General features: G+C 40.3%; 2 protein-coding genes across 2 annotated transcripts in view; one reads left to right on the top strand and one right to left on the bottom strand.

The window, feature by feature from the left end:
• The first annotated feature begins 22 nt into the window (after nt 1–22).
• LOC112567557 (conserved oligomeric Golgi complex subunit 8-like) lies at nt 23–10,128 on the top strand. Its single transcript, XM_025244253.1, has 12 exons — nt 23–108; nt 343–414; nt 805–832; nt 4,410–4,581; nt 5,091–5,252; nt 5,359–5,410; nt 5,592–5,755; nt 6,104–6,303; nt 6,508–6,583; nt 6,941–7,125; nt 7,599–7,767; nt 8,522–10,128. Exons 1-12 carry the CDS (start codon nt 45–47, stop codon nt 8,990–8,992), a joined length of 1,815 nt encoding a protein of 604 aa, XP_025100038.1. The 5' UTR covers nt 23–44; the 3' UTR covers nt 8,993–10,128.
• A 151-nt stretch (nt 10,129–10,279) lies between these two features.
• The window catches only part of LOC112567979 (DNA-directed RNA polymerases I, II, and III subunit RPABC3-like), a 50,273-nt gene continuing 33,912 nt past the window's right edge, over nt 10,280–26,640 (bottom strand). Inside the window, 1 exon segment of the mRNA XM_025244938.1 lies at nt 10,280–12,001. Within this exon segment, the coding sequence (XP_025100723.1) occupies nt 11,884–12,001 (118 nt within the window). The 3' untranslated portion in view covers nt 10,280–11,883.

Here is a 26,640-nt window from a genome sequence, read left to right as displayed (position 1 = left end):
TATTCGTGACATTTCCGAGAGGATTTTGTTCCCAAACAACAAACATGGCGGACATAGACGTGGAAGATGAAAACATTCTGACGTCTATTTTCAAAGACGCGTTTCCTGGTTAAATAATGTTCATTTATCGACAGTTTAATTAACTCTTTCATTTAGATGATTATCATCCTTTAATGAGGAATACATATATCGGATTTAAGATAACTTTTTGATACTTTTTCAATGTAAACATCCCATTTTTGATTCTATGAATGATTGCTTAGATCACGGTCTTGTATCGAAGCAGGGACGTATATTATTTTGGTGCAAACATTATTACAGTGATGTTTTCTTTCTGTGCAGAGAGTTGGATAGACAATCCAGATTTTGTGAGGTATTTGGTAGAACTGAGTTCTTATGGGGTCCAGAAACTGGGTAAGTATTTTATTGACGTGTCATCACACTATAATGGAAGCTACTTTATGTCCTCACTCCTGTGGTAGTTACAGTACTTTTAAGCCATTTTCGAAAATGTGTTGATAGAAATGCATACAAATATAGGAATGTACAAGGGTAGCAGAAGCCATGCGTCGAATTATCTTACTTGTTTGTCCCATCTTGCTCAATATTCCGACTCCCTACACACCACTTCTTTCCCCATCTTTTCTCCTCTCCCTCCTCCACACAGTTTAGAGGGGGTCAGGAAGGGTTGCTGGCTCGGTGTAAAACACCAATTTCTTCCTTCTTATTTGCAGCTTTGTTTCAATTTCATTTCTTGGAGAGCTCATTTATATGTTTAAAAGGTTGGGTTTATCATTTGTCCAGCTCAGGAACCAGATTACGGCTGGATGTAGAGAGAAGCATCAAATTTTGGAGGAAAACAGGATCTCATTTCACTACATTACACACCACTTCATTAATTCAGACTGCAAACTGCTCCAAGGAGATCTTCCAAGATGTAAGTTCTAAAGCTTCAAATCAGAAGCCTTCTTGGTGGGTATGGATGTGAATATTATTACAACTCCAATTGTCATTATGTTCTATTCCTTGTCTCAGATTTTTTTTTTCTCAGGAGAGAGTTTAATCAACAAGTTAGGCTCTGCACAAGGATTTTTACATGCAATAGCAAACAGAAAAAGAAGCACAACCTTGTAAAGCTGAAAAAATAGACTCAAATAAAACAAAATTTATCTGTGATAATATGTGCCTACCCAAAACTTAAAAAAAATTATAATAGTTAAGAATCTGTTTAACTGAAACGAAACGTAAGACAAAGATTTATAGAAGATTGTATAAAAGATGAAAAATAGAAAAAAGTTTTGTTTATTAAAAAAGGGAATATTTGATAGGGAGGAGAGAAATGTTTTTCTTTGTGTCAGGGTTTCATGTTTACCTGCTACAAAGCACAAAGTTGTGATCTTGCTAAATACACAGTTTCAGATCATTGAACAGCATGTGGGCAACCTGCTGAGAAAGCTGCCAAGCTTCTACAGAAGAGCCAGTACTAGTAAGGATTACAGAATGGCCCAGGGAATTAGTGCTGCAGCTAATTGGAGAAAATATGCAACGTTCGCTGTTTGTAGCTGTTGTTATGTTTTAAGGCCACACCGCGTCTCGAAAAATTGTCAAAAATTTTTCATTTTGGCCATTTCAGATTAACTTCTCTTCTGTCAAGTCATATTTTTTGTATTCCACTCCTGCCAAGTGTTTTTTCATAGAATATCTAAAATATGTCTATTTAGTCAATAAAACATCTACTTCTATCCTATTTACTTTCCCTAGCGCAGAATTAGCGAGATAGAGAATGTTTGAGACATAGCAACACACCTCGCACGTGGGCAACTGTGTCACATCGTATATCGGTCGAAAGGTCATGACAGAATTTTCAAACAAAGGCTGAGTCAAAAACCCTTAGAAGGCCCCAAGCTATGATACAAGCTCTTTTCTAGACGACACAAAGGGTCGGAAACTTCCTTATATGGACGCATGCGTAACCATACTTTGCATATAGCCAATCAGAATTCACTAATGCCGACCTAGACGGGGTCATAGGCACACGAACCGCTTCGGCTGTGCTCGGGTATCCCACAAGGCAACTGTCATGGTCTCCGGATATATAAACAAATGGAGACAGCAAGTCAAAGCTAGTTCTGGGATATTTTCTTTTCTAAGACATTAACGTTGATATTAATGTTTATGTGACTGTCAGACGCTCATTTCTTCTCACAATACACGTGCAAAAAATAAAAACCACGTGGACATTCTTAGACCGTCGTAGCAGCTAAAAATAGTAACTTAGTGAACCGAATTCGGCGGCTGTCGAAATCACCCATCAGTCATGTGGTAAGCGAGCTGAAAATAAAGCGAAGTTTTCATTTCTGCTGCAAATCTCGGTAGTAATCAGGACTAGATGCGAACATTTACACATTTGAGTCAACTTGCAATGCTAGTTATTTATGTACTTTGTCAGGAATGTAGGGAAACAGAGCTTACATCATTTGCACAGAAAACAAAGGTTGGGTGGGGTTGATGGTCTTACTCCAACCAAATGTAACAAACAGAATGTGAAGACAATTATGTAAAGCATTCCAACAAACAATGAAAACTGCTATCTAGTCAAGTTTGTAGCCATTCAGTGTCTAGAGAGCAATCATTGTCAGCCCCTAAAAGGCCAGACAGCTATAGTGCTTTTCCCAGAAATCTTTGACAGAAAATAAGATACCCCCCTAGCCACAAAATCAACCATCTTTAATCCATGTGACTACAGAGGTAATTCATAAAATAATCCTAGCATACAGAGGAACAGAACATGAGCAGCTGCTTAAATTCTGGTGCACCAGTGATGTATCTCTAGATTTCATGAATAGGTTATTCTTATTCCTATTTGCCCCAGTGGAGCATAGGGCTGCAAGAATTGGTTATACTCCCTATAAGCTTTTGAAATAATTTCTTTAATTGATGTTCATCCCATCACCCTGCAACTGAAGGCTAAGAAAGATGAGAGTGTTTCCTACTAATGCTGCTACTTCAGTAGATGCTCGCAAAAATTGGAAGCATATGCGACATCATCACTAAATGTTAGAGAGCAAAAGACCAAAGATGGCAAAAACCATGAAGCTAGTGGACACTGAACTTTTATATAACTAACTAAACCTATAACTGTGTTGCTCAATGTTTGCACACACCATTGTTTTTATTACTGTGTACTTCTCTGAAGCCTGGTCAGCAGTTGGGTATACAACACAACCATGTTGACTTTTCTAAAAGTGAATAAAATAATTAATTTTATTAGTAATGTTAAAGTTATATGTAGTAACACATTGAAAGATGGTTATATTTTTCATTCAGCAGGTAAATTACATGAAAGGTTTAGATAAAACAAAGTTACTATGCTTGATATTTCTGCTCGCGCTTTTTCCGTTCATTGTTTTTGTTACAGTTTGTTTACTTAAAATCCCTATAACTTTATATTGACATGTGATACAGGCCTAAAACTTGAATGAAGTTTTCTTCATACATATGTAAACATTTCAGTGAGAGCTTTTTAAAAAATATTTAGTGGTTTAGTAGTTACTAAGCTTTCACTTTGTTTTCCTTCGCCTTTTCAGTTTCTTGTTTTAGTAAGCTTGTTTAGTTCAAAAGCTTATAACTTTATATTGGCATGTGATACAGGCCTAAAATTGGGTTGAAGTTTTCTTTATTCATATTTAAACATTTCTATGAGAGCTTTTAAAAAATATTGAGTAGTTTAGAAGTTACTAAGCTTTCAGTTTTTCTTTCCGCGATTTCTCAGTTTCTTGTTTTGGTTAGAGACTGTTTACTTCAAAAGCTAACTCCTTCTTTTTGACAAGAGATATAGATCTGCAATTTGGTTGAGCTTTTCTTCATACAAATTTAAAACATTTCTATGATAGATTTTTAAAAATTACTTAGTAGTTTGGTAGTTATACCGTTTTACATCAAATTTCTTAAAATTTAACACACTTTTTTACAAAAAAATTATAAAAAAAAACTAAGAGGAATTCGCAAATTCTTTATCATAGAAATGTAGATCTGTCTTTTAGGTAACTATTTCAAAAAGAATTTTGAGTCTACTCACAAAATTGAAGAAGTTTTTAGCTTTTAAAATTGTTTGTTTTGGCGCCATTTTGGATTGTTTCCATGGCAACCGATAGCGCGACGAGTGCAGTAAAACCATTTTTTTGAAACTTCATTCAAGGGCTAAATAGCTGATACAAAAAAATCCGCGCTATCCCGTGAAACAAAAAAAAATTTTTTTCGACCGGTGTCTAACCTTAATGGGGGATTTTCATGTCACACTTAAAGTTACCACATGATATTTGCAATGGCATTTGATAGTGAACTATTTATTTTTTTTACTAAAAAAAAGAAGAAAGAAAAGTAATTTAAGGGTGTTTTTTTTTTTGCAGCCGGCGTATGAACACGCTGACATTACAAAGACATACGCAGCTGTTAGAAGTGCTAGAAATGCCCCAGCTCATGGACACGTGTGTGAGAAATGGATACTATGAGGAGGCACTAGAGTTAGCTGCCCATGTTCGCAGACTGGAGAAAAAGCATTCCACCATTCCTGTCCTTATGGTTAGTTATTCTTATCTGCTTTGACTTATTTATGATATTAGGTTGTTAGTGGTTGACGGAACTGAGAAATTTCCATTACCTTGCCTCCCCTACCACATTTTTTCCCCCAAGAAACAGCTCTAACCACCTAGAATCAATTAGAGACTAAGTATATGTTTTTAAGACTTGGAAAAGAACAGTAAAAAGGGAGGCATGGGCCCAACTAAGGGGGTCTGCCCAAAACTGGGTCCACTGGTGAGGTGTTGTTGTGGCCCTATGTTCCTCAAGTGAGGAAAAAGGAATAAACTAACCATATGTTTTAATATTTCATTATATAAAGGACACACATATTCCTTTGATTATAGAAATCAAGTGTTGATATTGATGTTTGGATTCTGTTTGAGAACTTTTTCCAAACGCTAGCTTTTTCGTTTTATTTGAACTGTGAGATACATAAGGTTTCATTTCACATCCCAAAAGCAGCTGCAAAAGAACAACTGGCTAAGGTATTGTTTCACTTGTTTAAACAGAGCATTGTTGAGGAAGTTAAATCATCCACACAACTCATGCTCAGTCAGCTGATCCAGCAGCTCCGAACAAACCTCCAGCTGCCAGCTTGCTTGCGTGTCATTGGTTACCTTCGACGCATGGAAGTTTTCACTGAGCCAGAACTGCGGATCAAATTTCTACAGGTTAGTTATCCCGAAAGCGTTCCATCATTAAACTGTGTAGCTGGGGAAACGGAACACTGAAATAAGTAATAAAAACTCCAATTATTTTATTTTTTCTACTTTTCAGGCTAGAGATTCATGGTTCCAGAGCATCCTGGATGCAATCCCAAGAGATGACCGTAAGTGCTGGATTTTTTTCTGTGTCCCGGTCTTGAACTTTTAGGGCAATGAAATCATTGTTGCACATTTAGGTGAATGACGTTTTGAGCATTTATAATATAATCTGTCATTTCATCTACTATTTAAAAAAAAATAGTTTTTCTTAAGGAGCTGGTAACCTCTTTGCACGATATTTTGCAGCCTACACACACATCACTAAAACCATTGAAGCAAGCCGTGTGCACCTTTTTGACATCATGACCCAGTTCCGTGCAATCTTTTCTGATGAAGATCCTATTTTATCTTCCATGCATGAAGATATCATGCCAGAGTCATCACTTTTTCACAGCTGGGTTGTACAAAAGGTAAGAAACCCTGTTGTTGTCTCATCTCCCAGTTTTCACGTAAAGAAGAACGGAAGGGAAAAAATAGGCTCAATTTCTTTCATAGCTTGCTTCGGACTCTGGAACTTTTAGTTTAGTTTAGTCCTTGCTGCTCCCTTGAGTAACAACACTTCGCCAGTGGACCCGGTTTTGGGCAGCCCCCTTCATTTGGGCTCGTGTGGTTCCAGTGTCCTTTGCCTCACTTTCTGTTGTTCTTTTCCAAGTCTGCTGGAACTTTTAGAGTCTGAAATTTCATCATTATTCTGTCCTTTGTTATTGTCTGTGATAAACAGTTGAGTGGATTTTTTTTCTAATCTGTTGCTTATAAAGGTGTCACAGTTTCTAACCACGCTGGAGCAGGATCTTGAAAGAGGCATTGGAGGTCGGCTCGATTCCTTGTTGGGCCAGTGCATGTACTTTGGCTTGTCCTTCAGTCGAGTTGGGGCAGACTTCCGTGGACTAGTGGCACCCATCTTCCAGCGGGCTGCACTACGATATTTTGAAGAAGCATTGAAGGAGGCTAACAAAAAGTGAGTTCCATGTAAATATCGAAGGAACAGAGAAAGGAGAAAATTTATCTATCAGGAACTTATGATTGTGAACAAGAATACTAAACCACTTTTTTAAATAGTCTTCTTTGATTGGTGGATTTTTCTTTCTTTAATTTAAAAGAAATTTTGTCTACAAAAATTTTTAAGAAATGATTTTGAAATGAATTAAGAAACCTGCCTTAGGTTTGAAGAGAACATGCAGTCATACAACCTTTTGGGTCTTACGACATCTGGTGGTTTGAACTATGGAGCCTCACAGGTAGAGTTTATACTTTAAATTCTACATATGCTTTTGTAAAGTCATGAATTTTTTTAATATTGTCGCAATATTTATTCAGTTTGTTAATTCTTGGCCTTACTGTCAGCAGTTATAAAAATTATCATTAAGCTTAATTTTTTACCTGGGTCTTCTAACATTTTCTCATTCATGGTTGTGATGCATTATCTCCCTTCCCTGTTAGGACCAGAGGAATAGATGAGAGCTGGAAGAAGTAGCTTAGTGGTTTGGTGTTGCTTTAGGGGTTTTTTGTTTTTGTTTTAACCCAAACTTGAAAAAAATATCCTCATTCATTTAGGACAATGCATTCCTAACCCGGTCTCTGGATGTTTCTGACAGGCTGGCCAGCTGTACCCTCCAACGGTGCTCTTGGATTTTTACCCATTGGCTGCATACTGCAACCATGTTCTGACAGCTTTCAATGACCTCAGGTTGTGTGCCCCTATCAATCTGGCATGTCAGGTGGCAGAGGCATTGACCAGGTCTCTACAGGAGGTCAACCGTATCATTCTTGCTTTCCACAGGTGTGTTTTGAAGAAGAGTCTGATGGAGCCCTTCACCACTTTGTAAACACAGGAGGTGAAACTCCAAACGAAGCAGGTTTATTAGAGCAGAATGTTCACGTTTAAATTACACACAAAAATCCGTTACAAACAGTGGAGCCATTGAGGGCTAAAAGTCAAAATAATTGGGTATATGGTTGATTCTTATTTTGGTTTTTTTGTACTTGTAAAATTTCTGGCTGCTTGATTATATATGTATATAAGGATCATGTAATTAAACTTTTTTTTTTAATTTTAAAGTTTCAGTAGTGTGAGAAGATGAGATGTTGCCTTGTGGGTTTTTAAAAAAAATAAAGATGGCAGTAGTTGGGTCATTTTTTTGTAAAGGATGATGTAAGACGTATCTTAAAACTTGGCAGTTAAATCACTTGATTTTAACAACTTTTGTTCTTGTGTTAAAAAAAAAGTTCTCTTGTTATATGCTACACTTACAGAGCTGAAGAAACAACTTTCAACCAGAAGGAGCAAGCGCAGTTTGAACAGTTCTGTGCTACATATGCTGCTGATCTTCTTCCCTATCTGAACCGCTGTCTCCAGGCTTTGTTTCCAACATCACAGCTGTCCCTGATGTTAGGAGTATCAACATCAGAAATTGGCAGAATGGTAAAGTATTTGCTGTTTATCTGCAGTTCCTTTATCACAATTTTTTCCAAGGAGTAGTTGTTATTTTCATAACTTGTAAATTTTATTCAAAATTTTCTGAAGAAACTATGCAGAACTTTTAAGAAATGAAAAAATAAATATTAAAACAAAAAGTGTGGGAAGCAAAGCACATTAGTTAAATATTGTTACTTAACTTACTGGACACTGGCGATTTACTGCATAAATATGATGTGTTGCATTAATATGGAGTGACCAAAGCTGCTGATTATAGGTGCATGCCTAACCCAGTCTCAAAACTTACAAGATGTGTTGCTGGTGAACTTAAGTCTTTCCTATAATTTTTCTGGATAACATTTATAAAGTGCTTCCTTACATAATTTGTTACATATTTAATACAAATTACATGTCTATTCTAGTTTATTATGAGTCAACAAGTGATGATTTCCTAGAAAGCAACTGTGCTAGGGTTGGAGGGCCTGTAGGTCGACAGGAGATAACCCTTCATAACTTTATTGCAGGCTGTTATTTCCCACCACCAACACCCCACTCACACAAAAGTGTTTCTTGTCTTTAACTTTTGTTACATTAAAACAATTATATTAAGGATTTATTGGGCACTGGCCCAAAGGTAGGAGGTTCTCCCCCTCACTTTTCTTAAGCTACTATAGTGCAAAATTCTCACCAGCTTAAGTCTGGTCTGTATTTTGTATTGAATATTATAATTTCTCAAGAATTGCTATTATTTACCATGCAGGGTAACATTGGGCTGGTGGATTTACCACTTATCCTTTCACAAGTAGACCACCTCATCCTCAAAGTGGAAGAAGAGACACTTCTTCTGAATCATCTGCACAGCCCACCACACTATCTCAACCTGAATCACCTGTACTGCCAGCCACACTCTCTCAGCCAGAATCACCTGTACTGCCAGCCACAATCTCTCAAGATGAATCACCTGAACTGCCTGCCACACTCTCTCAAGATGAATCACCTGAACTGCCTGCCACATTGTCTCAACCACCAAACTTCCCTTCATCAGAGCAAACAGCACAGGACCCTCTTTTGGAATCAGCTTCCACAGAAACTGAAGCCCCACAAGCTTGTCTTCAGGAGACAGAGGCCCACACTGTATCTGAAATTGGTGCAAGTTTTACCCCATCCACTCCCGACCTACAAGATGAAACTGCAAGCCCTGAAATTTCCAGAAAAATTCAAGAAACTGTAGCCTCCACTACCCCTGCAGCTGTGCCAGGAAGCAGTATCCTGCAGTTTGACACAATAGATCTAGATAGTATTCCTGATGCTTGGTTAGATGCTGGGGAGAATGATCTGTTGGACCAAGGACTTGATGGGGAAAATGGTGGTAATGAAACTGAAGCCTAGGCATGACTTCTGACGAGCGGCTAGATTTATTCAGCATCCAATGTAATTTGAAGTTTTTGGGAAACATGCATTTTATGCTTGCCTGTCTGTTAAGCATACAATATAGGTGTCAGACATTTTGTTTTCCAACTAAGAATTGCTTTTATTGTGCAATGCTAAACATCAGTTACGTGTGAAACATGAAGATTGACACAGGAGAAAGTTGTTTTCCTTGGTTTGCACAAATGCATTGGTTTTTTTGGGGGGGAGGGGAAAGAGCAGGAGTTGAAGGAGAAAGTGTTTTTCATTAAGACCACACTCATATAGATGTAGATGATGATTGATAAATGGGCAAAAAAGGTTTATCCCAGTTTTGTCTCTGCATTGAAAGAGTAATTGTGTTGCATGGCCATGTAAAAGCCTCAGTTTAAACATCAACACAATAGTCCCATCTGGCCTTTCTCTTAAAACTGACATAGCCTTAGTTTCTGGCATGGTGTAAAACACTAACAAACCATAAAACTGTGTCTGCCTATGAAACATTGAAGTCCAGCTTCAAAACCCACCTTCAATAATCCTGATTTCATCTTTTGCTTACTCATCAATTTCTCATCTTTGTCCATGCACTTTTTTACGATTGCAATGGTTATTATTATCTGTTTGTTGTTGCCCAAGGTCTTTCCAGCATGGTTGTCAGTTTGTTTTGTTTTTATTGCACACAGCCTCCTATACTCTCAACTACATGTGGAAGTGCACTCGACAAATTCAAGCATTATTTATCATCAGGTTTGATGATCATTTTGAGAAAAATTCATTGCTCATGGTTCCGTCAGTTCAGGATAGCCAACATCACCAATATGTAGGCAACCCTGTAGAAACACCTCTGTACTGGCTTGTACAAGTGCCCAGCAAGAATTTTGATGAACCTTATGGAGGCGTATGCAATTGGTTTGGCTTTTTGGATACATTTAGACAGAGTTGTCATGACATCATGCAGACATTGTATGAATAAAACCCCTGGCCTGAAACCAGGTTATTCACCTTATGGCCTTAATTATGTCGGGTCTTGACAAGCAACAGTCATAAGGTGGATCTGCCACAATATGTCTTTCACTGTCATTAATAAAATCACACCAAACCCAAACAATGATGAACTGTTTTATTTTATTTCAGAAAATACAATGTTTTTAATATGTAAAAGATGCAAAAAATATCAACATAACATACACGTCTCAGGACAGTTTCAATCAACATAGTGCATTCTCCTCCTCCCGAAGCAAGCGCACTTTTAATCGCAGTCACTCATGCAACTTATAATGGAATCAATACTTCGTCAATTTTCTATGGGTTTTCTTTTTTTCCCCTTCTCTTTTTTCTTTCAACTTTCCTCAGACACACCAAAATTCTGAAACTAAGGCTGGACGCTCATAAGATAAGAAATGAGTACTCTAGTGAGAATTCTTGTGTACCAATTACCTATGCATGTATCCTACTTTTTTACCTGCACACAGCAAATGCAGAAGCTCTGTTTCGTTTCAAAAGCTTTTCATAGACAAGGTGGGTGATTGTTAGCAGCTTGGTTGAAAAGCTGAATAAAACCTGGGCAGAATAAGGAGAGTGTATTACCAGCCAACCCCTTCCCCACTCCTGTAGGTGGGTAGGATACAATATATTACATTTGCATTACAAATTATGTTGGTATCAACAACACTTTGTAGCATTTTATAAACTGTAGATAGCCAAATGTCAAGAGTACACCATTAAATTAATAGTTTTTTTTACTGTGAACTTGCTACGACATGTTTTCTGTCTTTCTACCTGCAACGTTAATACAGCTAAGATCTACACAGATATGTGAGCACGCAGACCCTCTCCAGGCCAAACACTCCTGTACAAAGGACTTCAAAAGGCTTGTACTTATACACCATGCACTTTTTTAGTACAGGAGCAAGCAATCTTCCCCACCCCCACCCCTTATAAATGCCCCTTGCAGCATTTGCTTATCAATCTCTAGCTGGGATTAAGTGCTCACTAACCACTCACCAAGAAGTCATTATAATTTTGAACATACAGTCCCTTCTTCTTCAGGTCTCTTTGGAGAACGGGCAAGTCGGAAATAGGTCAGAAAATCAAGGACAAGAAGTACAAACCATTTTATTTCATAGCAAGTAGGTAGGTTAAGATGAGGTCATGCAACTATGCAAAGACAAGAAGTAACATGCCAAGCTGTGTTAGTACAGCTGGTGCTACATTTATGTACTGTCCTCAAAACTTGGCTTCTTTCCTTGCCACAGTGTTTACCATTCTACACATTTTGTCCCCCAAACCATGAAGGTTACTCAGGACGTGTTGCACATGCTATTCTTAATCGAGTTTATACCATAACTGGGTTGAAAATATGTATTGTTTTATCTCTACGCATTTCTTTACATTCTAATTGATGTCATAAAAGGAATTTAATCTGGTTTATTGCTGGCTTTAAATTTACTTTGATGATGGTAAAAATGAGAACTTACAAGTTTATTAAGCACCAATAAAAAATCCTTTTTTTTCTTTTCTGTGATCTGCTAACCAACCCATCTTTTATTTTCTCTTTTCTTCCTCACTCCACCCTTCCCACTCACACACATGCACACTATTTCATTTTTCTCAAAACAATTCAATCATACACTGAAATATCAAATTTTCTGGTGCTCAAAACATCCCGAACATAATATGCTTTGTACAAGACTCTTTGGCAGATTGATGAGTCTTTCAGAATGCAAGCTTTTTCATCATGAGGTAGACGTGAGAATCCACTTCAAAGCCATGCAAGTTGTTAGGATCGCCTTTAAGGCGCATCAGCAGCCCACCAAACGAGACATACGCCGCTCTGAAATCAAACAGATGATGCATACTACAGTTAAAACATTCACTGAGGATCAAAGGGGTTTAGTTTCTATCTATAACTTCAGCAGAAAGAATTTCATTTACACATCAGTGATAATGCTTCAGTGTACTGCGTTATGCACTCATAGCGTATTCATATTTGTAATGAAGTACTTCCTGCACTGTAGCGGTCCATGAAGTGTAAGTGAATAACCTCACTGTCAGCTGTTTACTAAAAGTACCAAACCTGTCAGATGACAGCTGACAGAAAGGCTATGAGTTAACCGATTTCTCCATCTCTTGCATTGTCTAAAATTCTGTTAACAAACAACTTTTACAACCCTAACCAGCAGCTAAAATCAGGCGAGACCTCTGTGCATGATGGAGGTGACATGTCACATCAGAACTGATACAGCTGCTGAGCTGATGTAGTAACTAAACATTCCACAAGCACTACTTTGTCCTATTTATACACTGGTGTACCTGAAAGGTACATTTTTCAGACTGGTAAGATGAGTTTATCAGAGGACAAAAGAACAACTTAAATCCTATACTGAGGTATGAAAAAGGTTGCTGCTTGTTAAAAAAATTAAGTGTAAAGATTCGTTTTTCTATTAATACCTCTGAACTGTCTAAATTTGTGTGTCCAGAATATTTAATTTGTGTACCATGTGTTTTTTCCCCCTTTCATTTGCAAATATCTGCAAACCCATTGTTGTAAGAGATAGGCATGTATCAAATAATATTTATTATTCATACAGTTCTATACCCATTCCTCCAATATGCTTTCCCCTGACAGGTGACTATTTTTTTTTGTTTTTTTTGGGGGGGGGTCTGTGTGGAAAGTGAATGTAATGAACAGGAGTCCTTATCATGACTCCCCATAAACTTTTAAACTCCAATAAGTTTAGAAAGATAGTTAATGAGTAATTTTGATTGTACAATCAGGTTTTAAACTTCAATACATTCCTTTTAATAAACATAATACATTAGACAGTTCTAAAACACCCACCTGTCCAAGATGTGACTTAAAATATCAGACAATAAACTTTTTGAAACATGGTCAAGTGCCTACACACATAGCCTATTTACTTTTTCTCAACAGCCACAAAAATTGATCAATAATATTGTGGAATGGAGATGAAGGCAGATGACTCCACATTTTATGCAAGGAAGTATTTATTGAAACACTGCTTCAAAAACTGTTATGCAGTTAGTAATATTCCACATCTGCCCTTTGGAGCAAGGTTCCTTTTGCTATGCACAGCCTCCATCTCACAAGCTTTTCCAGATCATCTTTTCCCATTCTCCTCACAGACCCACACACATTTTATATATACCATCTTCTTGGATGATGAATCATAAATTCTTGGTTGCAATCAATGAATTTTCTTCTACATAATTAACACAACTTTTAAAAAATGTGCGCTCTTTGAGGGTCGGAGGAAACAATCTCTACAAAGGACATTAGTATAAAGTAGGAAAGTTGACAACAATGATGCTATGACATGCTTTCAAAGAAACGAATGCCTTTCTTTTTTTTTTTTTTTTTCGTCCAGACACAAAGACAATGTCTGCCAGTAGCTGCTCACATGCAGCAGAATGCAAAGTGCGTGCCTTCCTGATCGTGTCAGAACTGTAGATCCATTAGAACCACCAAACCACTTCCCGGCCACCCCCACATCAGTGTCGTCAGGACGCCGCACCATAGAGACGCGTGATAGTAAGTAGATAGATACGTAACACTCAAGGTGGACACAATACCGCTGTCAACTCAGCAGTCCCATCATCTATATCTTATTACAGAGATGTTCGTACCCTGAGAATGACAAGCGTTTCTGTATGCTAATTTAAAAAGCCAAAGGTCGCGCAGGTGTGCAATAAGAGTGGACTACAAAGTCTGGGTGATTGAGAGATCGAAGTGGATGAAATATTGAAACCCAACACTGGCAACCTGATGCTTCATCTGCGATACTCCAAACAAACAAACCAAAGTCTTCTAAGTTTTGAGTCATGCCACGCGGCTGCACGCCTCAGCAGCAAAGGTCGGAGGTCGAAGGTATCGAGATTATGTCACCCACGGTGCTGATTGCTGCGATATTACCTTCCCCTCCCCACTCTCTCACAGCCTGACAACAGAAGGTGGTCGCCAAGGGCCAAATATTCAATATGCTACTGTATAGCCAACGTCTAAGCAGTCCGCTAAATGCTAATATGTAATCTTACAAATAAAGCTATGTGTGTGAGAGATAGAAAGAGAAAGAAAAAAAATGCATGTGCAAACGTGGGTGTGTAGCGAGTGGCATTTCAAACCTTGGCAAATCTACCCGGGTTATCCAAACCCCACCAAGTCTGACAGAAATTTTCCTTTCCGCCGTTGGCTGTTTGGTAGGTGTACGTTCCTCGGAAGGTTATGTCTGGTGATGGAAATTCTTTTTTTCTCCATTACTAGTGGCTCCAAACAGAGGTGGGGGATACTACTCTGATAAAACTGCGATGTACCTTTACTATCAGAACAAACGAGGGCGAACTCGTAACGACACTAATGTGTGACACAGAGAGAGGGGAGGGAAAAAGAGGATGAGGAAAGAAAAGTGCGAGCGAGTGATGGAGGTTAGTGGTGGGTGGCACCACAATAAGTTTTTATCTCCTCCTTCTCTTACCCCTGTACTCTCCCCACCCGCTCGTTGCCTAACAACCCGGGTACCGATCAGCGTTGGGCAGAAACATCAACTCTAAGTGTTGGCTACACTGCCAGACATGAATAAGCTCGACAAGGCGATAGATCAAAAGTTGACAAGAAAGTCGCAGGTCAAGATTTAGAAATCCACCCGAGCGAAGCAGGGTACCCAGGCTAGAATTACATAACCTTTTCAACCAACTACTTGCCATGCACGATGGCACAATTTACCCGATGTCATTTTTTTTAAAAAAAAAAAAAAAAAGGACAAGCCTTCAAGAGCTTTCTTTTTTCCTCAACAGGAAATCAACTTGCAATCAACTATCACCCACATCCCCCACATCTACCATATTGAGGATACTGAGAAACATCTGATGTGCATGGTGCATGTCGCTACTGTCAGCACGCACGAACACGCGCGCGCAAACACTGGTTTGAGTGTTACAGTTCCAATCTTTTCAATAACCAGGAAGAAATTACGTAGATCCTCTCTCTCTCTGAACTCAGCAAAGCTCGGCACCGAGCCTATCTATAGATCTTCAACTCAAAATTGAAAGTAACGGATGCTAATGAAAGGGTGATAAAAAAAAAAAAACCGATGACCCATCATGTGACCTAACGACTCGACTATCATAAAGGGCATTCGTCTGAGGATAATGTGTGAAAGCAGGTGAGCGAGAAATTGCGGTAGTGGATAAGTGGGGGAGCAGATCATGTTAACGGGATACACTCTGTTGAACATTCAGTATGCTTTGGCGGATCTTTTGTATACCTGTCATATTTAAAATGCGCCCAAGCTTAGTCATATATACAAGAATGAAAGTTTCATTCTTTTTCTCCAATCCACATTTGCGCCCCCCCCCTGTTGACCTTCCAAAAGATGTGTTGCTCATGCTCTTTGCGAATGACACTCGAGTCAAACGAGTACCTCACAGGTGCTCAGTGGTCGTAGTTCCACTTTACCTACTCAACCTTTAACAGGACCGAGAACTAAAAATTCCCATGATAGACTAAGTTTATACTTCTCATTATATCCTACTTTCACCTACATTTTAAAACAATATTCCAAACATTAATCTGTGCAAATAGTTTATAAACGCTACAAAATATTTCGATGTAGTCAGCCTACAGTTAATCCTTTCCTTGCATCCGAAAAGAAACTTAAGACAATAAGTTTTAAAGCAATATTTTATATCTCTGTAATTATTATTAATATTATTCTTAATCTCATTATTTTTGTCGATGAGCATGAGTCTGAGATGACAACATGAGCCCATGGAATCACAACTGTGGGGACCTTGACCTGTGAATGAACTGCACAAGACCTTGACGACTGCGAGGTGAGCAATAACAGTGAGATGATGAAGCGGGAGTAGCTGGGGGTGACTGCTCGGAGTCGTAATGATGGATGTCTGCAACAAGTGACCTTTGATCGGCGTCTGTGACGTCATCATTCGACCCTCGTGACTCAGGTTACGAAGACAGGTCGCCATGGAAACAAGGACGCTGTGGTGGTGTCTGCCAGCGGACAAGTGCCGGGGTCCTGAAGGCGACAGACTACTCAACACTTATTTATTGTCCTGGACTTTTCTCCCCATGATCCATTTTTTCCTTCAAACGTTTAGTTAGTATTATGAATACATATTTACTCAATTTTAAAAAAAAATTTCACGTCTGTTTTCTAAGCATGAACTCTGTTCTGATCAGAAGAAAATTTCTGCCAACCTTCTTTTAGCCAGAGGAAGGACAACTAAAAATCTCAAGTTTTCATCGATATTATAGATAAGTTATTTATTTATCATATCCCTTTCCTCCCATAGTTCCTATTTTACATCTAGTTTTCATTCTAAATTTATATAAATATACCATACACTCATCCATACATCCATTTTGGATGTTTTTCCCTTTACAACCAATTGGGTCCGGGGTACAATAAAGGCCACAGCCAACTGAATGAAATTTCCATTGAGAAAAGGGGTACGGTCAAACGAGAAAGGCCAAAACACAAAACTGGGGATATAAACAGGGGAACTTATCCCTTTTCTCCTGATCAAAAAAAAAAAAAAATGAAAAAAAAAAAAAAAAAAAACCACAAAGAAAAAACTTCATGAAACGTTGCTTTGTGATTGGATGATTTGTGGAAATCATTTGAATGCTGGCCGAAATGCTGGGCCAATCACGCGGCACTGCAGATAGTGGTTGTCACAACCGGCCGGACCACAACCAGCTAACCACACTGCCACGGGATCACGCTCGCTCGTTAGTGGCGGCCATGGAGGCTGGGGACACGACTTAACGTGCAGGCGTGAGCAGTGGCGCATGATGGACGGATGGATGGATAAATGGATGGCAATGATATCGTTTGGCTTTACTTTCGCCCTTCCCTTTCCTTCTCCTTTAAGTGCTCTAATCACCCCTATCATTTGTTTTCCATTTAAAGCCCTACTATCGATTAAAAAAAGCTATTCCTGACAATTAGTCTTCACGCTTGAGTGGCATTTTACGTTATCATCTTTCCTAACAAATTTATTTTGTTCACATATAAAATATACATTACAATATTTATTGTTATTAAATATAATATAAATATAAATTACTATACTACATTCCAACTGTCTTTATACTGAAAGCTATAGATTATCAATTATCTTTTGTTTAGTAATCCCTTTTAATGGTTCACTTATTTTATTTTACTGATATTCGAAACTCCATTCTTTTCGAAATCCGTTGTTCATTACTTCATGAGTATTGTCTATATATATGCACACGTCACTTAGGTAAGAAAACTCTTATTAACAGAATTTCATTCGCAGAACATGGTTGAGGAACACATCTTTTGACAAGGTTCCGCAAACAAACCTGGTCTGTAAAAATATGTCGCAGAAATAAGAGAATTTGTTCGAGCGAAGGCGCTAGCACGGAAACGAAATGAAACGATTGTCTTTGACTCTTTTTTTTTTTTTTTGTTGTTGTTGTTTTTTTTTTTGGCCACTATACAATCATATAAATATTTGCCGAAGTTAGTCTCATTCGTGTCCGGTTAAGACTTTTTCAAAACAGAAAGAACATTTAACAGTTGCACCCGCACGAAAGATGCGCCTTCAGGTAAGTTTATATAATAATCTGCAACTGAAAAGCAAGAGAAGCCAATTTAAACTAAGAAAATGTACGAACGATAATATATTAGAATAAAGAACTTTAAAATGAACACATTAAACGATTAACATTTTCAGTAAGTAAACGTGTAAATAAATACTTAAGAGAAATGTGTTACCGTTTGCTAGTGTGGAAGATAGAATTCAATCGTTTATGTAAGGGCCATTGCCCTTAAAATTCAATTCAGTGTGGAAAATAGAGAAACTCTGTATGGGTGTGTGTTCGGTAACGAAAGCAAAAGCGGTGAGAGAGAGAGAGAATGCGAGAGCTGGTAAGTGTAAAAACCATGTTTACCAGAGTTACCAAGAGTTTAAAATAAAATAACAAAAGTCTTTCGGTCCACACACTTCCTTGACAACCATTTCTCAACAACTCCTCCACTAGAAACAACAAGAAAGTACAGCAATTCATGATATGAACAAACAAAACTTGATATATCTACCACACTGTGTCACAGACCGCCCACACTCCTCCCCAGCAGCACACGCACGTCGGTCCGTTCACCTCTTGTAAACTAGTCCACTGGCACTTGCCTCAGGTGCTCACAGGTGTGCTCGCCGTCACCTGGCACAGACGACCCACCTCCTACCTTCCGATCTCGTCTACGCACCGGGAACCCCGTTATCTACCATACAGCAGTATAAGCGCTAAAAATAGCCTATCGTCATTACTCACCCCACCCCCCCCACTGTCACCCCATCACCTGAACAACTTACCTGCGCCGCGCTTTTGTACGACACGACTGTACATGAAATCTCACGGGTGGCCACTGTATAATTGTGTCCAGGTGAAAGAAAAAAATATGGGGAGTTTGTGGAGGAGGTGCAGATGGATGGTGCCCCGAGATTCCAAGGGGCTAGGGTGAGACGGGGTCGTTTCTAGGAAGATCGCAATTCTTAGGGCCGATGTATATGGCTAAAGGCGTGTGAGGAAGGAGAGTGTATGTGTGGAGTGAGAGACCCACCTGTAGCTTGCGAGTCAGTAAGTCTATTTACTAGCAGTAAGTTTTGTTTACTACCCGAAATGTCGAAACAAGAAGTGACGGCGGTGGTCGAGGGGAGGAGAGAGTGAGAGTGTGAGTGGAGGACGCAGGCAAGAGCTATTGGCTGTCTGCTGACCAATAGAACTGACAGAGTTTTCTGGAACTTCCTTCTGCAAAAATACAATAATCAAAAAACCCAGATAAACTGCCTTTCACAAGGATTATAGAAACAGGAAGGTTCAATCTTTTGACAGTATGCCAGGAAATCACCCTAAAACTGTTATTTATGGGTAGACAGCACATTCCCGAGTTCCCGTAACGAATGTCCACATGGTAAGCAGTATATAGAGTGGGTGAGTGGTAAGCAGTTTGTAAAGAGGCTAAGTCTTCACAATAATCAGTTTCCCCGTCTTCAGCCAGTCGTACAAATACCGGCCTTGTGGCGGCCAAGATCACAGTCTCTTAGTATTTCAATTAAGTTGTCATGCGGGAAGACATTATCAGCACAATATACAGTATAAAACACACACACACACACGACTACACAGATATCGTCACACTCTGCTTATTTATAAGATAATAAAACCGTTGGTGTCGTTATTTTACACCCCCCTTTTTTTTTTTTAAACTATAAAGAACTAAATTAGACTGTGGGAGGTTGGCACTCATAAATAAATTTTCTCTAGTCCACGGAAGTGATAGATTGAAGTGTATAATATATTCTTCTTCTTCGTCGATGAAACACACAAGCACACGCGCGCGAAAACGCACAGACACGCAATGCACGCACCAGAAGAACCAAACGCAGGATGTGTCTCGTAGGACAAACATGTGTAATCTTATGTTTCAACACAATAAATATATAAGAACACAAACATACAATAAATATATAAGAATACAAACACAAGAAATTAATTACTTTTCCGCTAGCAAAGTACGCGATTCGCACCTGCGATCAATGAGCGTCGCTAACAGTGTGCTACGTCACGCTAGTACACCAGTCAACACCAAACACGAGAGAGAGAGAGAATGAGCGACAAGTCTGGCCACTTTTATCTAATTTAAAACATTTTTAGTTTTAAAATAGTGTTCTGCTATGTGTCTTTATACAGTTATTAAAATAGTTTCAAAGCTTAAAAGTCTTTAAGAAATGTGCTGTGCAAGTGGCCCCCAAAGCTTCAAACATTCCGGTAATTCTAAAAGGCTAGATGGAAGTCTGAATGTTTTCATTATGTGTACGATCCACAGCTGTGGTTACAGAGTGTTTGCTGAAACTATAGATATAAGGAGAGGTAAAGAATCCCGGAGGTAAAGCAATTGCTTCTATGACAATGGCCTGTGATTTCTACCGTTAGAGGCTTAGCCAAGTCAAACAGCGAAATTAAGCTCGGTGTTACTGTCACTAATTTGTATAAAATGTAAATTTAATTTTTAACAGAAAAGCCCGCCAAGACTGAGCTAAATTACAACATCGTCCACCAAGGCCCCAGATCCTATACTAATGAGGTGTTGACCCTATCATCGAGCTTATCCTGAGGTCACAGGAGAATGACCTTTTCCCAAAACCCCAGGTAAGAAATGCGAGTTCTGAAGCTTGTATTCCGTTGAAGGAACGTACCTGCTCGCTCGCCATAATCTTTTTAGGAATTTAACACTGATTCAACAACTGTTTTTGAACTTTGTAGTAGCTCACGCGTGACTCCAGTCGCTGAGTGAAAGCAAGAAAAGACAGCGGGCCTTACACTGTTGTCATCGTCACATCGTTCTGATTTTTAAAACAGTTTCTCTGTCCAAAGGAAGAGCATCTCTCAAGGAATGTGGGGAAGAAGACTTCCGGTCAAGCTAGTCTCCAACTAGGTTCCGGCTCCTTTCCTACCCCTACACGGTGACTTGAGTTTACTGATGATAAGTTATACTGTAACCAGCACTAGGTATGACAAAATTTGCCCTCCTTCTACACACACCCCGACCCCCCAAACATCCTTCAGTTACAACAAAGTTCCGGATACTTTGCCTCACCCTAACCTGCCCTCGCCCACCTTGCCAAACCACGCGACAGTCGACTCGTCTTTCTCCTTTCTGATCTACAGTCTTCTGACCTTCGTGTGGGAGGCTGACACCCGATAAGTACTACCCGCCCTTTTCAACTTCTCTCTGTCTACATCAGGCAGGGTGATACTTGCTCAATGGAAACCGGATGCCAGGCACCCTTGTCACCTGTCTCCTTAAAAAAAAAATAAAGTGGGTACTGTCTGAAACATTTACAATGTGAAGCTGGTGGTGAGCCCAGTGACTATGCACAACGCACTACCTTCAACGCCTGCATCTCCGAACAGACACGTACACCAATGTACACCTATACACGGTTACGCATGCTCAAGTGTGAACTCTGACCCTGGGTGCAAAGGTTACCAGGGCCACGTCACAAATTGGGCATCTGATGATAAGACATATCCATATCATCAACATGAACACGTTAGTCATGTGACTAAAAAAAAAAGATTATCAAAAAGGAGAAAGAAAGACATTTATTTCGCTTTTTCTAAAGGATCTTGTGTACACGTGTCTCTTTGTTAAAAGTTTTTTTTTTATTTTGGTCATACCGCATAGCCCGAATTTCACACATACATATAAAAACCGCCGAACACGACTTAACAGGAATTTACTCATCTCTAACCCACTCTACTTGATTCAGGGGTCAGTAATCGCATAGGATGTATTTGTCTAAACTGAACACGCCCTGTTCGCCCTTGTAAGCGACTCAAAAAAAAATAGACCCCCGACTGTCATCAGAACCATCTGTTCCGTCTGACCAGCGACATGTCAGGTGTGACTACGAGTGACGTATGTACCGACAGGTAACTTGTAACACCTTATCCGCCTGTAACACTTTGATCACAGACACACGCCCTCTACAAAGTAACACTTTATCCGCAAACATGTGTACCGCCTACCCTCGTGCCTTCCACTTGCGAAACTTTGTTAACCGACAGGGTGTTTGTTGACTGGTGAGGTTAGACAAACCCGGGTACCATTTACTTGCAAGTAGCAGCGGCATGTGAGGTCATGTCCTTACGGAAAATATTATTCTCGGTTGGGTGTGTTCCTTGTGTGTGCATGTATGTGAGAAAAGGGAGATTGGGGGAGAGAGCAAGCGTGTGTTATGTGGTAAAAGGTGTGTGCATAGAGTGAGAGAGAGAAAAAGCACACCAAGGACCTCACTGGGTAGGAGAAGGGGAGGGAGGAATAAAGGACAAGACAGGAGAAATAAAAGGTGGAAAAGTATCCTGTGTGGTTACAAACACGATGCGTGGGAAAGCTACAAGAGAGAGGGAGGAAAGGGTGCAGTTTGGTGCCATAGTTGGGTAGAAGGTTGTGTTTGGGGGGAGCGGAGGAAAGTCAGTTAAGTAGTGACACATATAGGAAGCGGAATCAAATCACAACGCTTTAACGACTCACAATACCATGCCTCCACCCTCCACACACACATAATGATGACAATCAACACAATCTCAATGCATGCAGGAAAGAGGTCAGGTCAAACACAACACATTGCCAAGGTTAGTTTTGTTTTATTACTGTATTAAATATCTTTGCCATCAATATAATGGTGGTAATGCAGAAAGCACAGTACAACACACACGCACACCACACGCACACCACACATCACAAGCAGTCATTAAAAATAACCAACAAAAACTGTTATCTCATTAAATCATTCTCTCGTCAGAGTGAGATCAACTGTCATCTGGCAAACAACACAAGCGCCCCACACACTCACACAGATCATCACATACACACACAAAGCAGATCAGTTACTAGTGTACAGATGATAAGAAGCACGTTGTTATCTAAATAATTAAATTCATGCTCTACGCTTCATGCACTGGTGTACAAGACTTGGTGCAAGCTATTAGTACAGGTAAGTCACATGCCAATAGACTTTCAAGACTTCTGAATCAGTCGAGGATGTACAGCATGCACATGTTAAGGAAACAATCATGCAATAACAAACTAAGTTGATTTGAAGATGTAGTCTAAATACAGGTTTTCTAAATTTTGGATTTCTTGCTTATTTTGAATGGAAAGACAAGCTTACTCTTTCTGCATTACTGAGTGACCTGTCCTTTCCCTTTAACAAAAAATGGGGATGTTTCACATGTCTATCTTTTCTACCTCGTGTTAATCACCTCTACAGGGTAAGCCGAGGCTGCGATTTCACAGCTTAATTTTAGACCTCTGCTTGTTAAAGAAAAACAAGGAAGGTACTATCACATATTCTTCTCCATTTTTTTTCAGCTCATGTAAAAAATATTTTAAATTTGCAGCTGATTTTAAACATTTTATCAAACTCACTAAGATAAACCACAGATTCCTCATTTATCTACTGTTACTCAATTTCAATATCAGAAATCTTGAGGAAAAAAATCCTTTTAGTAAAACCTGTAATAGAATACAGCTCTCAAATAGTATTCTACACATTTTCTACATTCATTGACAGATGTTAATCGAAAGGGGGCAGAACCACACTTGCAGTGACGAAGGGAGAGAAGACAGAAGAAGGGTGGTCGGCCTTGCTTGCCGTAGATGGCGCTGACGACATGCTACCTTCCCTCAGATACCAGATCATGCATTTACAACAACACAACGAGATCTGTAGAATGCAGGTCTGGTACGGAGTTAAGGCAACAGAACATTTGTGAGAGGTTGTGGGGTGTGATGCGTGTGTTCGAGTCGCACTCCTCCTGTTCCTTCTCCCCGTGTGACTAATCCTCTCGCCGATGCTGTTGTCAAGGTAGCAGGCTTTTTTCTCAAGATCACCCGAACAACGGGTGTCACGCAACGCAAAAAAAAATAAAAAAAAAATACAAAAACAAAACAAAAACAAACTCACGTAACTTCTAAATCCAAATCGCATACATCATACGGAATAACAACACCAAGCACTTTCTCTCGTTCAACTCTCACTTCTCTTTAAAAAAAAACAACAAAAAAAAAAAAAACGAGATCCGCCCGTGTCCCGAACCGTAATGCATCAAAGACAACGTTCACTCGCGACCCTGAAATGAAATATTCGGCACTGTGACCACACGAATGACAATTTATTTATTTTTTGATTTTGTTCTTAAAACTTTAGCCAACCGTTGTTCAAAACAAATATATTTCGTCTGATGAACATGAACTAAATTTACCAACACACGCTCCCAGCGGACAAATGAGCATCGACACAGAGAGGGTGGGGATGTTGGTGACGGGGGAGAACAGGACAGGACAGTGCATGGAGGAAGCTTGCAAGACCTACCCCAACCTCCCTAAACACATGATAGAAGTATTTCTTTCGTCTACACTAAACTCCCCCTTCGCCTTCCCTACTGACGACAGGAAGCAACAGAGGGAGAGGACAGGAACTGACCCACGAGTTAACCTTTGTTCCACCCAACTGATCCCTCTCCCTCTACCCATCGGCCGAGCAAGCACGCATGCATCAGACCGAAAGTTCACACATACTTTAAATCACTTTATTTTAGCCATTGGCTGGCACAAGGACAAACCACAATACGAGCGAGGGACACCGAAAAACGGGAACCGGCAAAAATATATGTATATTTAGTATCGGGTACCAGTCATAAATAATACCGGTACGATTTGAGGGTAGGGGTGGTTAATCCGGAGAAGTTCCTTAGGAACAAGAAACACCGGACCGTTGCAGAAGATGAAGATGAAAATGACGGGGAACGAACGACACCCGCAGTGAGGAGGAAGAGGAAGTATGAGCGGGTCAGGATGTGGAGGTGAAAAAGAACGCGATGACACAACAGTCTGACATCCTCACCCCTGCCCTTCCCAACACTTCCCCTCGGTCGCAACACTGAGACCTAAAGGGGAAGTACTTTTACAAACAAATAAAAAATAAATAAACTGTCCAGGAACTATGCCTCACTCGGATGCAAACCCCACTCAAGCGCTTGATGGTCGGACACTCTCCTTCTCCCGGATATCCCTACCCATGTCGCCCCTTCCCCCACACCATTCCAAACTTGCAACCCAATCAACTTTCATTATTTACATTCAACTCTTTTCTTCTCTCGTCGGACACCACACGCTCACTAGCACGTGCTGGAAAAAGCGAAAACAAAAGGGGAGAGAATGAATGGCGGGGGAGGGGAGAGAAACGGTGAGGCAAGGGAAGGAAGTACTTGTTTGTTTGTTTTTTGCAATCAAATATTCCCAGACTATCAAACATTCGTAACGCGAGTTCCAGCGACTGTCCTGTGTACAACCTGCGATTTGCCGTTCGGTGGGTTCGCCATATCCTGCTGGGGCTCAGTTCATGCAGGGTGGTGGTGGTACGGGTGGACAATGTGAAGAGGGAGAAAGAACTCATACTCCTTTCGGTCTTTTGTACCCTCTCGGAGAGAGATTGTGCGTGCGTGTGCCTGTAGACCAGCACTCGAATCCCTAGGGATCAAGTCCAGACATATCTACACCAGCGCCGCCTGCAAATTTATGGCGCCGTCAGCGGCAAGAGGTCCCCGGCGCGAGTGATTATTAAATAACGGGTGACGACTTTCGGCATACCCGATAGTTATTCCACCCCACTCTCACCATTATTACCACTGCTTTTTTTTTCAGGTAGAAGGGAGTGGTAAGGAACAGGCATATGCTTGATAAATCTTTATCTGTTGACACCAAACCGCAAAGAAAAAAAAATGAAAGAAAGAGAGAAAGGTATGAACAAAGTAGTTTACTGAATCGCTCAAAATTGCTCCAAAGTTGGATCCTAAAATGACAGTCTCCACAAACACGCCTCTGCAAAGCAACAAGACCAAGTAGCCTATGGATACATGACAACGAACCCGAGTTTAAACACACTTAACACACCTACCCACCTTCAACACACAGACAAATCGAAGTGGTCCTGGTGAAGCAGTCCGCAGACCTACTACCAGACTCTAGTCGGGGGGACATGACACTCGAAACGTACTTTTCCTGCACCATCCGACACAGCCACCAAGCGTTCTTTGAAGAGCACCCTCTCGACCCGCTTCCACTTCGCCCGCCGCAGTGATACAACACGAAAACCTCTCGGATCATACTTACCTTCCTCCTCCTCCTCCTCCTCCTACCCCCACCTAGCTCTGGGACGAGACGACACGACACTCATGTCGCCCTCATTTCAGCACTCTCTACCCCGTTCTGCTTAATAACTCCACCGTTGTACAACACCCCGCCCAGTGAAGTTATTTAACTACCTATATCTACACAGATGCTCAGCATTGCTGAAATATGTCACTACCTCCATGTAGCTACCCGGCGTTGCGGAAATAACCTACTGTCTATGCGGAAAGGTCCAGTCCTTGTGTTCCAGAAATGACTGACCTGTACACCAAAGAACCACCCGTTACACAGACTGTCAGTGTCATGCAGCTGCCTACTGTCACACAGCTGGCACACCATGGTGCAGGATTGCTTCACTGTCTCCACATAGTCTGTCCACTCAGGGCAGTGGGTGGCGACTGTGCCTTCGTCATGGTACATCATGGTACATCATCGCCGCCGACACTAGCAGCATCGATGCACAATGCTCCAATGACATCCGCCGCAGCTTCCGCGTCTCCACGAGGGCCTCTCGAGCATGCCTGGCACGAGAAGCACGCGCAGCATCTTCCGGTGTGGTGGATGCCAAAGGCAGCGAACTCTGTGATGCGACCGTCCGTCCGTCCGTCCGTCACTCCGTAACATGGTCCACGTCTTCTGTGCATCGCGACAATGTCTGCATACCCACCAACAGTGTGAACGAATTAATGCCACTGTCACAATACCC

Source organism: Pomacea canaliculata, linkage group LG7, assembly GCF_003073045.1.
Source record: "Pomacea canaliculata isolate SZHN2017 linkage group LG7, ASM307304v1, whole genome shotgun sequence".
Taxonomy (NCBI): domain Eukaryota; kingdom Metazoa; phylum Mollusca; class Gastropoda; order Architaenioglossa; family Ampullariidae; genus Pomacea; species Pomacea canaliculata.
Note: the sequence above shows the minus strand (reverse complement) of the source record. Positions and strands in the feature narration are given on the sequence as shown.

What these genes read in the sequence shown, in the direction of transcription:
- LOC112567557 (XM_025244253.1), top strand. Translation starts at nt 45, where the DNA reads ATGGCGGACATAGACGTGGAAGATGAAAACATTCTGACGTCTATTTTC. An exon ending in TTTCAAAGACGCGTTTCCTG is followed by an intron (nt 109 to 342) that starts GTTAAATAATGT and finishes CTTTCTGTGCAG; the next exon opens with AGAGTTGGATAGACAATCCA. An exon ending in TGCGGATCAAATTTCTACAG is followed by an intron (nt 5,253 to 5,358) that starts GTTAGTTATCCC and finishes TCTACTTTTCAG; the next exon opens with GCTAGAGATTCATGGTTCCA.